At 50.5% G+C, this 12272-nt stretch overlaps 2 protein-coding genes across 3 annotated transcripts in view; one reads left to right on the top strand and one right to left on the bottom strand.

Annotated features, from left to right (window-relative positions):
- Positions 1-1759, bottom strand: part of LOC122484412 (serum amyloid A protein-like) — a 30909-nt gene extending 29150 nt beyond the window's left edge. Inside the window, exon 1 of the mRNA XM_043582368.1 lies at positions 1754-1759. The gene's annotated coding sequence lies outside the window, so the exon portion shown is untranslated. The remainder of the gene's footprint in view (positions 1-1753) is intronic.
- LOC122484416 (serum amyloid A protein) lies at positions 1713-4940 on the top strand. 2 transcript variants are annotated; one of them, XM_043582373.1, is made up of 4 exons: positions 1713-1844; positions 2215-2306; positions 4091-4229; positions 4635-4940. In XM_043582373.1, exons 2-4 carry the CDS (start codon positions 2219-2221, stop codon positions 4795-4797), a joined length of 390 nt encoding a protein of 129 aa, XP_043438308.1. In that variant the 5' UTR covers positions 1713-1844; positions 2215-2218; the 3' UTR covers positions 4798-4940. The 2 variants fall into 2 exon arrangements, with proteins under 2 accessions (XP_043438308.1, XP_043438309.1); XM_043582374.1 differs by having other exon boundaries at positions 1759-1800.
- The last annotated feature ends 7332 nt before the right edge of the window (positions 4941-12272 follow it).

The raw sequence follows: 12272 nt of genomic DNA, 5'->3' as shown, positions 1-12272 counted from the left end.
AAAGTGATTATCACATATTCTTTTCTTTCTGAGGCATGAATTTTTTTACTACTTCTACATTTCTGTTCAGTTTTTTCTCTTCTCAGGGATTTATATTGACAATTCTATTCCAATTCTACATCTTCTTAAAATTCCTAATAATCTCCATCTCTTTTTCTGTAGCTTCTTGGGAAAGTGCCTGGACTCGTTCTGCCTGCCAAATACTTAACTATTTGGTTGCACTTATCCATTGTTTATCCTTTTATTAAGGTGTTTATATTAAATATTGTATTTAGAGTCTTCCATTTGATTCTTCTTCAAAATTGTACTTCCTTAACTTCGTATTGTCTTTTACCTCTTTTGATGATATTTATTAAGTGTATTATAAGTTTTCTTCGCATCTCTCCAACCCATTACTTCTGAGAGATCTAGTATTGTATTTTCAGTTGGTTTTCTTTCTTTTACAAAAGGAGCTGTGCTGATTGGATGTCTGGTAACTTATCCCTATGAGCTCATTCTCCCTGGGGCAAGTCAGTTATCCTGCCTAGAATGTATGGGACTGTGTGTGTAGCCCAAATTCTAACATATACAATGTCTAGTGGGTTTAATATGTTGGATGTGGTATCTGGGGAGGGGGATGGAAGTAGGTGGCCCCACGGACAGCAGGTCAACAACACCACCAGCAGAATGGAGCCAAACATTTGCTGCGTGCAAGCAATCTGGCCCTCATTTACCTCCTCCTTCCCAGGCCTGCCCTTCTTAGGGCTTATCTGATAGTTGTTAATGCACGGACCTCAGGGTACGAAGATGGACTGGAAAGAAAGAAAACAGCCGGAGCTGACATGTGCACCAGCAACTGTTTCTATCCTGGCCTAACTCCATAGGCACTGGAGTGCTTTCTCACTCCTTCACATTCCCACCAGCCTCTGCAGAGCTGGGCTGACCTTCCTAATGCTTCTGTCTCATTGTGACAGGGAGCGGACAGTGACCACCCTCCCCACCCCGGATAGAAGACACAAAGAGGTCTCCCCCAAGTTTCCCTTCACTGGAAGCCCAGCACTTCCACAGCTGGGCTGCAAATTCGTTGAACAATTCTCCCGATCCCAATAAGAGGTGACTCCAGGATTGAGTGAGGGGAGACAGAATCCCTCCAACTAGATGCACCCAGCCTGGGACCCGGCTGAGGTAATACACTTCCTCATGGGCTCAACCGGCTGAACGGGGCTTTTCAATGCCTCGGTGCTGAGAGCTTAGCATGGGCACACAGACCGGTGGAAGGATCTTCCCGAGACGCTTGTTGGGAAAAGCCATCAGTTGGGAACTCAAGAGCTTACATACGAACTCAAAGGGTGTCACATCTGGCACATGGACCATCTGGCCCGGCAGGGACCATCCTGAGGAAATGATCAGTAAAGCAAGGCCCTGCCTGGAGGAGCCGTCCCCAACCACACACCTGCCAGCAGCCCCCAGCCCCCAGCGCCCAGCCCCCAGCCCGGTGCTCCAATCCTTCCTCTCCACAGCCCCTCTGACTTGGACAGCAGAGCCCTCCTCCTGAGCCCCAGCTTCCAGGCAGAACCGGCCAAGCTGGCTTCCTCCCAGTTGCACAACTGGAAGTTGACCTGTGGATGAAGAAAACCACGGGTGTCCGGTAAGTTTTCCTTTGCAGGTCTCTCGGGGCCATGACCTGGAGGGACCTTTCCGGGCACCAGGTCTGGCTTTTCTTGCCTCCCCATGGGGCGCCCAACAGGGAGGGCACAGTATAAATCCCGGCCACCTCTCCCAGCAGGCAGGGACCGGCAGCTCTGCTCCACTGGGACTCAGGTGAGGGGCGACTCCAAGGACTGATTTGTGGAAAAGAACTGACTGTAAATTCCTTTCAAAATAATCATTCTGTTCTGTATTTGTCCTGTATGAGGTCTGAGCTGGGAGGATGACACACACTAAATGGTTGTTGATTGATGACAGGCCGCTCCAGGCAGGGACAATCTGGTCCCAACTGCCCTCTTCCTCCATCAATGCCACCTTGGGGACTCTCAGCCAACCGGGCAGTCAGGGCTCACGGGACCAGAATTAGGGCTGCGGCTCTGAGTGAGGACCTGCTGCAGGGTTCCCACGCGGGCTCCTAAGAGTCTCCTGAGAACCACTGGAATTTGCAGCAGTGGCACCGTGACATGCAACTCCCAAAGGGCGGTGCGCGGGCCCTGTCCTTGCCCCCTGACCTCTGCTTCCTTTCAGCACCATGAAGCTTTTCACGGGCCTTGTCTTCTGCTCCTTGGTCCTGGGTGTCAGCAGCCAATGGTATTCGTTCTTTGGCGAGGCTGCTCAAGGTAAGCACTGGAGGGGGGGTGGCATCCGTGGGCCACTGGGACTCACCCCGAGCACATGCAAGGGGTGGAGCTACTGCCTCAGGTATGTTGTCCTAAGTGCTAGAAGGTGCCCGTGTCTGGGGAGCTTTTGATCAAGCGGATTGAAAACCAGAGGATTTCTGTCCATCAGTTACTAGAGAAGGAGCAATCATCATTCCCAGCTGAAGCTTCAGTTTGGATAGTAGAAACAGAGTAAGTCTTGCAATGGCAGAGAATTTTCCGCAGACACATTGCACAAAGTATGATTAAAACTGTTTGTCCTTTCTTCTTCTTTGCCTCTCTCTTCGTTCATCGGTTCCTCCTTTTCTTCCTTCCTCCCTTCCATCCTTCCTTCCATTTCCTACCTGGATCGATTCAGAGACACCTTCAGCTCAGCTCTCACAGATGCTTCCTATCCTCAAGACACTGCCCCTGTTCCCTACCCCTTCCTTGCATTTTACTTGACCAAAATAAAAAATAAATAAAAATGAGGAACTAATAACATCTACAAAGCCTGCACTAGGCAATTTAGGATGACCAACTATCCTGGTTTGTTTGGGCCGGAGGAGTTTTCTGTGACACTATCAGGGCTCACTGGGATAGTTCTAGGCAAACGGGGACACTTCTGGTCGAGCTGGGACACATGGTCACTTACTATGACTTCAGAACACCTTGGGGAGGCAGACATCGTCCACCACTTGAAGGGGACAACTAGGGTTTAGAGCAGCCGAGTCCATCGTCCAGGGACTAACTGCCAGTCAGCAGGTGGCCAAGAGGAGGTTGGAACCCAGCTGCACGTGAGGCCCGAGTCCTTGCCAGGCAGCTTCCTAAAGCTGGGTGGCTATCGATCTCAGCTACGGGTCAGAATCACTCAGAGAGCATGAAAACTAGTGATGCCTGAGATCCACCCCCAGAGGCTGAGGTACTTGGGCCGGGTGTGACCTGGTCACCGGGACTTCAGAGGCTCCCAGGTCATTGGAAGGTGCAGCCAAGTAGGGCTGATGGGCCACGGCTCGACCCCTTGCTTCCTCAAGCTGCCGATATCATCGGTACAGCCTGTTTAGAAGGTTTTCAGGATGCCGTTTATGCCCTTAACACCCAGAGGGACTCAGATCCCAGTTATGCGCCCTCATTCTGCAAGTATCCATCTCCTGGGCCTCAGGGCAGAAGTGCTGTATGCCTGGGCCTTTCCCTGAAGGTGCCTTCTTGTCACCTCCTCACTTACCACGTCCCCTGGACCTTGTCACACGCGGCTTCATTTGACAGCAGTGCTGCCCAACCGAGGGCACTTTTGGGCCCTGGGGACAGTTGGCAATGTCTGGAAACACTTCTGCTTGTGACCCTCAGGGAATATGTTGCCCCCCTCTAGTGCGGAGAGGTCAGGGATGCTGCTATACATCCTACAATATCAGAACGGCCCTGAGCAACAAAGAATTGCCCCAAATTTCAGGGGCGCTCAAGGTGACAAGTCCTGTTCTGCGATACCTCCTTTCTCTGGTTTAAACAGCTCAGGCAGAGCCCTAAGTGAGAGGCAGACATAGACCCGCAGGGACAACACAGCTTTGCCCCACCCACACGACTCTCACTAGAGAAAGCTGGAGAAACCACCTAGGATGCAGACTTGTTCTTCTCAGCCTGTGCTACCCAAGGGGACCAGGCAGAAATCTGGAGTCGGTGGCAGATTTGCCGTCCCTGATTCTTCTCTGAGGTGTGCCAGAGGCTTTCTGTTCACGTGATATCCCTTTTGCCGTGACCTTTTCTCTCAGGGGCTTGGGACATGTGGAGAGCCTACTCTGACATGAGAGAAGCCAATTACATAGGTGCAGACAAATACTTCCACGCCCGGGGGAACTATGATGCCGCACAGAGGGGACCTGGGGGCGCTTGGGCGGCCAAAGTGATCAGGTAACACGGGCTCCCGGGGATGCAGGGCTGGGTGAGCTGAGCCTGGCTGCCTTGGACAGCCAGGAGGGGCCAAGCCCTGGAGAAGTCTCCTGTAGACACTGTGGCTCCTCCTTCTCTTGCCCACCCTCCCCTCTGTGCCCAGTGTTGGCGTGAGTGGCTGATGGGGTCAAAGCAAGGCCAGGAGGAATGGGTGATTCCCGACCCTCCCCCTATGGGTGCTGTTCTCCCAGTAAGGGATCAGCCTGGGCTGAGATGCTCTGTTTCTGGGCCAGGGGGTCAGTGTTTTAGCCCCTCTTTCCTTGGCTCCTGTCAGCAGCTCTCCCTTGCAAAGAAGAGAGATGGGGGTTATGGGCAATTGCTCCTCAGCCCCCTAATTAATCTCCTACCTGCCTTCCTCCATTACAGCGATGCCAGAGAGAATTCTCAGAGAGTCACAGACTTTTTCAGGCACGGAAGCAGCGGCCACGGAGCAGAGGACTCGAAGGCTGACCAGGCCGCCAATGAATGGGGCCGGAGCGGCAAAGACCCCAACCACTTTCGACCTGCGGGCCTGCCTGAGAAGTACTGAGCTTCCTCTTTGCCCTGCACTCAGGAGAGGGGCTGGGAGCCCCCCTGAGGGCAGGGACACGGAGTCATTGAGTTCTCTGTCCACAGAGGCTGATGGAGGGCACCTGACAGGTGTCTAATAAATGCTTAAGAGATTGTTGGAAAGTGTGTGTTATTCTTTGATGTAAGGACTGTTCGTTCATTCTCAGCAGTGATGGACGGACACCCAGGTGCAGGCCGGGCCTGTGCCCATGTGGTTGGTGTGGGGAGGACCATGTCAGTGTCACACAGGGCAGACGCCCTGCACCCACCCTTCCCGGATCTGACCTGCAGCCCTGCCCAGGCCTTTCTGCTTACCCTGGTGCTCTCTCCAGGTCCCTCCGTGTCCACACCCCTCTCTCCTGCCAATCGTGTCCTGTCTCCTTCTCTGTCCTCAGCTTCCAGTTCCCTTTGATTTGTTCCTCAATGGTACCTGTCCCTGGGGGCAGGAGACACAGCCATGGGAGGATGCGACTATGGAATCCTTCTTTGGCTACGGCCACCTTGATCTTGTGTTGCTGCTGTTGTTGTTGTTTTTTACATTTCTGTAAGTTTATTTATTTTTGAGAGAGAGAGAGAGCAGGAGGAGAGGCAGAGAGAGAGAGAGAGAGACAAAATGAAGCAGGCTCTAGGCTCTGAGCTGTTGGCGCAGAGCCCTATGCAGGGCTCCCACGACAAACCGAGAGATCAGGAGGTGAGCAAAGTCAGACGCTTAAGAGACTGAGCCACCCAGATGCCCTTTTCCTGACCATTTTATAATGCGTCCTTCCCATGTGACACTGTATCACATGTCTACCCTGCAGTTTCTCGGTTGTAACCTGCCATTAGGAGCTTCCGTAGCAACTGATCAGGATCGAGTCCACCCACTGGGTGCTGGAAGCTCCATTTTCCTGGTTGTCCATCCTTCCACTCCAATTCCTGCTCCCGGAGAGGAGGAGGAGAGAGAGCAAGAGAGATGAAATCAAAGCGGGCTCTAGGCTCCAAGCTGTTGGCACAGAGCCCTAAGCAGCACTCCCACTCACACACCGTGAGATCGGGAGGTGAGCAAAAGTCAGATGCTTAACTGACTGAGCCACCCGGGTGCCCTTGTGTTGGTTTCTCAACAGCGCCTTCAAATCTGATTAAAACCAGTTCTGTCCATGCCATGTAAGACTTGTGTCCAAAGCAGTTTTTCTCTGCATCACCTCACTGCCTCACTCAAGCCTAAATGGAGGCATCAATCCACCTCCTTTGTGATTCTTCCCTCACAGCTTCTGCACCTTAACCAGTCGAATTGGGGAAATTCTAGCGAAGAGCCAGCAGAACGAGAAGACCCCTCTTATCAGTTGAGCAGAATCAGGAGACAGAAACCAGCTAGTAACTGGAGTTGGGAAATTATAATGTAAGGAATTCTTAACTGGTACACGCTTCAGTTCTAAGTGGCACAGAACACACAAAGCTGAGATGTAGATTTGTTGGAAATCCTGCAGCCCGTTGGATGGCTGATAAAGACTGCTGGGTGTCCCAAGCCAAAGCTGACAAGCAAGGACTCTCGCACTGAGGTGCCAAGGGTACTTGGCAGGAAACCGCGTGGGCATGCAGCTGAACTGGGACACAGCGGGGGTTGTCGCAAACTCACGGGAGGCAGCCCCCATGGGGGCAGGAGGGATGATGCTGCTGATGGCCCAAGGCCAGCCCTGAAGGGCCAGTGCCGTGGATTGAATTGCATCCCCCACGCATCAAATTCCTATGTTGAAGCTTTTACTCCCAATGTGGCTATAAGGAAGTAACTAAGGATAAATAAGTCAGAAGTGTGGAACCTGGTCAGATAGGATTAATGTATTTGTAATATCAGATACCAGAGATCTTGCTCCCTCTTTTCTGCCCTGTGAGGACACAGCTACAAGGTGTCTGTCCATCTGCCATCCAAGAAGAGAGCGCCCACCAAGCACCAAATTAGTTTGCACCTTGATCTTGGACTTCCCAGCTCCCACAAATATGAGAACTACATTTCTGTGGTTTAAGTCACTCAGTCTGTGGTATATGGTTAGGCAGCCCCCCAACACAGGCAAAGTGCTATAGAACACCCTGGACATCCGGGGAGGCATCCCGGAACTTGCCCAGAAACTTCAGTGGGATAGCAACAAAACTGCCTGTGGTGAGTGTCACTGGGTACCCCGCACTTGAGAAGAGCAGCCCAGGAGCTAGAAGGAGGCAAAGCTCAGGCCTGGGAGAGTCTTTCTTTCCCGTTCGTCGCTCCCGCGCCCTCTACTGACAAAGATTGGCATCGTGCTTGGCTGGCACAGGAGAACTATAACAGGGACCAGCTCCAGTATCACAAACAGGGCAAAGGAAGGCGGATATGAAGCTCGAATACATAAATTGATAACTGCAATGCGACTCGTCTCTGAAAAGGGAATTGATGAGAACTCCTAATGGATGAGGGTCAATGACAAATCTCATTCTTGTTAAATAAAAGTGTGGCTAGGAAGCGGTTAGTCCCAAGAGACTTCTGGTGCCCCTCAGAAAGCACCAGAAGTGCACCAGAGGCAGTGCAGGTGGAGGAGGTGTGGGAGGCTTGAGGCTTAGTGCGACACGAGTGAGTCTACGTCAAAATGAGGCAGGAGCAGGAGAAAGAGGTGAAGGCCACAGTATGGCCACTGGCTAGTGACAGCAGGCTCCACATGCTGGGGAGATGGGTGTGCAGTGTGTCCAGCCTGAAAGGACCTAATGAGATGTACGGGCTGTTATCACCCCTGTTTTACCTTTATTTACTCCTTCCTCAATGCTGGTCCTTTCTTCCTGCGCATCTCAGTGTTTATTTTACTTCTCTCTAAAGAGCTTCTAACATTTTTTCAAGGCAGGTGTATGCCAACAACCCCCCTCACCTTTCTTTTTTAAAGTTTTAAGTGTTTGTGTATTATTGAGAGAGAGAGAGAGAGAGAGAGAGAGCGAGAGAGAGCAAGGGAGAATGAATGGGGGAGGGGCAGAGGGAGAGAGGGACCCAGGATCCAAAGAGGGCTCCGTGCTGACAGCAGATCTCAAACCCGCCAGCCACAAGACCACGACCTGAGCCGAAGTCAGACGCTTCACCAACTGAGCCACTCAAGACCCTGTACCTCACCTTTTTTTTTTTTTTGGGAAAGTCTTTATTTCTCATTCATTTTGTAGGATAATTACACAGCATACAGAATGTATGTTGGTGGTTTTTTTTATTCCCTCCAAACACTTTAAATAGTTCACTCCACTCTCTTCTTGCTTGTACACACTAAAGATAAAGTGGAGGGCACAAAAGATGCATCAAAGGCAAGGGGAAGCAGGAGGGGGTGGGGTCAAGCCCACAGGGGTGGTAACCCCGAAGGGAGAAGAAACATCTTGTGCTCTGAGAAGGAAGGAAGCTGACAAGAGGCGGGCAGCACACTTGAGATGGAGGACAGGGACCTCAGGAACTCAGCTGTACCTGCTCCTGCTGTACCCCAACCCCAGGACTCATCATGCTCGACCGTGCTTCTCTGTGGATGTGTCTGTCTTTAGGGCAAGTAGGTAGGAATCCCAAGAGCAAAAACCATGGCTCTCCTCTTGTATGTCAGCCTTGTATCCACAGTACCTGTCATAGCACCTGGCAAATAGGAGTGGACTAATAAATTTCTGTTGAATGAATGATGTAGAAAAGTCGTGTTCAAAAGTAGCCAGAACCAGGAGGGAGGCTGGGATTGTACAAAGTACAGAGGTTTGCTACAGGGTTTGATGTGCAGAATGTGGCAATGAGGCACTCGGAGGTGACTACATAGATCTACACCAAAATCTCTGCTAAGATACACAAAATAAAATAAAATAAATTGTCTGGTACAATTATTGTATTCTGCCAAGTTCAGGTGGCAGCTGCATAGCAGATGGCTAAGATTCCAAATGCTCACTCTTAGCAGACCAGATTTGAACTTCAGCTTTGTCACTGACTTTGTGGTGGGTAAGCAGAGTAACAAGGACCAATGGTCACAGTAAGTCGTTCAGGGTAAAAGCAGAATATAAAATGACGAGTATTATATCCCTGTCTTAGTTTATGTCTTCACATATGTACATACACTTAGAAAGTAGCCTGGAGGCCAAACGTGGAGGATCTAACGAGGTTCTTCCCGCCCCCTCCCCCAATCCAGGCTGGTGAAATTACTACTGCCTTTTCTTTTTCTCTTTATACGTATTTAATACTTTTCAAGTTCTCTTCAGTAAACACGTTCGTTCAGCTCAGTTTTGTTAGCCTGACTATATTCTAGGCATCTTCCTAGGCACTGAGCGTTAGTGGTGAAAAAACCAACAGCCCGGTTCCTGTCCTGATTGGGATTCCAGTGTTGAGATCAGGAAGAGCAGCCAATGTCTATGCATCACATAATTTACATGTATGTGTCTGTGTCTCTCATCACATAAACACCCCCCCCCACACACAACAGCGCTAAATGTGCAAACACCTCCATACACAACAACAGTTCACCCAAATTAATGAATATTTTAAGTTACAAATTGATAAATGAGTCAGGGTCCCATGGAAATATATAGAGATTTTTGACTCAATTTTTTTCTCCTAAAAATTTTTTTTAGTATTTATTTTTGAGAGAGAGAGAGACAGAGAGACACAGAGAGAGAGAGAGAATGCAAGCAGGGGAGGGTCAGAGAGGGAAACTGAAGCAGGCTCCAGGCTACTATGAGCTGTCAGCACAGAGCCCAATGTGGGGCTCAAACTCAGGCACCGTGAGATCATGACCTGAGCTAAAGTCGGATGCTTAACCGACTGAGCCACCCAGGCGCCCCTCTAACAAAGGAATCTTGAGAGACACCCATACTTGAAAGAATATTCCTGTGTCCTGAACAATTAAACCCAGATCATTAAAACTGCAACTCTGATTGGTAATCTTACTTATTAATGTGTTAATAATGTGTGGACTTGGTAACACTATATTAATTGATCTTCCTGTCTCCGGCAAAGTATAAATGATTATGAATTTTCTTGGCGAAGCCAGAAGAGTTCAATGTGTAAAGTGCTTTGTAAGTGTTCAGAATTAATCCAAGCCCCTTTCAGCCTTAAGCATTCCACCCTGACACAACCTGATGAGGTAGACTTTTAGGGCTCCCACGCCCAGTTCCCGTGTTTGGGGGCGTTCTCCACATGCATCAGCAAGCAGTTCTCAGACCCCAACAGGTTGTACAAGAATTCCTCTCAATGCTGACACTCTCTTCCCAAAGATGGCTCAGATCTTACATGTTAAAGACTCAGTCGTGTAGGACTACACCCCAGGAAGGATTCGGTCCTATACGACTACACCCCAGGCTGTTATGTGTGCTTCTCACTGACCCACTGGATCAGAGGTTCCAGTGACTCCTTCTTGGGTACGATTATTTGCTAGAGTGGCTCACAGAACTTGGGGAAAACACTTAGTCACATCTACCAGTTTATTAAAGGATACGAAAAAGGACGAAAATCAACAGCCAGATGAGGAGATACATAGGGCAAGGACTGGGAAGATAGCACGGGCTTCCACGCCCCCTCCAGGCCCACCATTTTCCCAGTGTTCACCAACCCCAGCAGCCCTGCAAGCCCAGCCCTTTTGGGTTTTTATGCAGGCTTCAATGCATAAGGATTAATGAAATCCTTGGCCATTGGTGACTGATTGAACCCTCCAGCCGTTGACCCCTGCCTGGAGGTCAGGAGGAGGGAATCAAGGTCCATTCCTCTGATCACGTGGCTGGTCCTCCTGGTGATCAGCTCCCATCCTTAGTGAGGTCCAAAGATCACCTCATTAACTAAAGATACCACTGTCACTCTCAACACTCAGGAAATTCCAAGGGCTTGGGAGGCAGGCGCTGTGAAAGACCAGATAAAAACCACACATATTTTCATCATCTGAATGACCAAATTTTTATTTCTCAAACACGACAGTATCTCAGGTAGGTATCACTGTCTTTCTCATTTTAAATTCATGAAACTGTTCCTCATTCCTTCCTCTGTCCCTGCATGTGTGGGACCTACGCTTCACATGCCATGCTTGGCCACGGTACCTGTGGGGCTTCTTTTTTAACTTTGGTTTTCTGACTCTTCATAACCTTGGCGTTCTTCTCATCCACTTAAATTAATTGTAACAGAGAAAAGGGAGGTGTCCGAGGCCTCTCGACAGCCTGGTCACACGTGGCCAATAGAGGAGGGGTAGCATCTAATGTATTATGGAAACCAGGTCACTTTTGAGAGTGAAAGGGGTTGTCACTATGGATTAAGCCGGCACATCGGGCCCTAACGGAGACAGTCCCTGCAAGCTGGGACGCAGGGACTCATGGGAGACTTGGGGGTGTCTCTTTAAGGCCTGGAGAGTGTCATACCTCCATGCCAGGACGGCTTCCTTTTGCAGGAGACACAAGGGGAAAGAGCCACCTGCCACTATTGTCTATTGTTGTAAGCATGGCCTTGCAGGGAACGGAGTGTCCCTCCAAGAAGCTACAGTACAAGTAACAAAGGAGGAGAACTTGCAGTGCTTCCCCAGGTCCCTGTGAGGGGCCCCGCTCCGTGTCTAGACGTTGTTGTCCTTGCTCTCTCTGCAATGTTTCTACCAAAGAAAGCAATGACTTGAATGATGTCGGAAAGCGGGCAGTGGCTTTCCAGCACGGAATGGCCCCAAAGGGAGTGAAAGACTTGTCAGAGGGGGTGACCACTGCACCAGGATATCTGCCCTGGGGAATATAGGAGGAGGGGTGTGGGCATCACATGGCCTCCTCTGTGAAGCGGCCCCCCAAGTTCCCTGTCACCAAGGGCTGTGGAAGGTTGATAACTGCCCCTCTCCCCACATGTCTACTCCTAGGACCCAGGGAGCCAAAGCTGCTGAGGGTCCTGGCCTGGGCAGAGCTCACGGACCCCACCTTTCCCAGGTAATGATTTGTATGCAGAATATCTAAATGTCGCTTAGCATTGCCTTGGATAAGAGAACCACAGGGACAGAGAGATCCTTTGACAGTTGTCTGCCTTACAACATTCATCTCATTGTATCTGCAAGAATTAACATAACGCCAGACCCAGAGAGAGGCATCACTCCCAGAGTGGCAGGCTCCAATCTAAGACAGTGATATCCTCACACCAGTGCAGTCCTTGCCTGATTTGCTTCGTCCTGGGTCAGCCTCCCCTCTGCCACGTCCTGCTCAGAACTCCTCCTGTCCTGTAACAAATCCAAGGTCCGCACCCTGCTTCTTCTCTGGGTGACTTCGGGAGCACGGGGCCCACCTCCTTCCTGGCTGTGATTCACCATCTTCCCAGCTCTGCGCTGTCCAGCCTCCAGGATTTGCTTGCATCAGCTTGGAGCCCTAGCATCTCCGGTGTCTGCTCCTATACTTTTTCTCCCAGACACAATCGGGGCAGAACCCCTGAGCTGGCGCTCCCTGGCAGGGGCCTTCCTTGCCCTACTACCGTCCTCAGGTGTCCAGCCCTGGAGCCCACTGTAAGAAGGA

The sequence above is a fragment of the Prionailurus bengalensis genome, chromosome D1, assembly GCF_016509475.1.
Source record: "Prionailurus bengalensis isolate Pbe53 chromosome D1, Fcat_Pben_1.1_paternal_pri, whole genome shotgun sequence".
NCBI classification, from domain to species: Eukaryota; Metazoa; Chordata; class Mammalia; order Carnivora; family Felidae; genus Prionailurus; species Prionailurus bengalensis.
Note: the sequence above shows the minus strand (reverse complement) of the source record. Positions and strands in the feature narration are given on the sequence as shown.

Coding starts and splice junctions, on each gene's coding strand:
- LOC122484416 (XM_043582373.1), top strand. CDS start 2,219: ATGAAGCTTTTCACGGGCCTTGTCTTCTGCTCCTTGGTCCTGGGTGTC. Junction 2,307..4,090: donor CTTTGGCGAGGCTGCTCAAG/GTAAGCACTGGA, acceptor CTTTTCTCTCAG/GGGCTTGGGACATGTGGAGA. Junction 4,230..4,634: donor TGGGCGGCCAAAGTGATCAG/GTAACACGGGCT, acceptor CCTCCATTACAG/CGATGCCAGAGAGAATTCTC.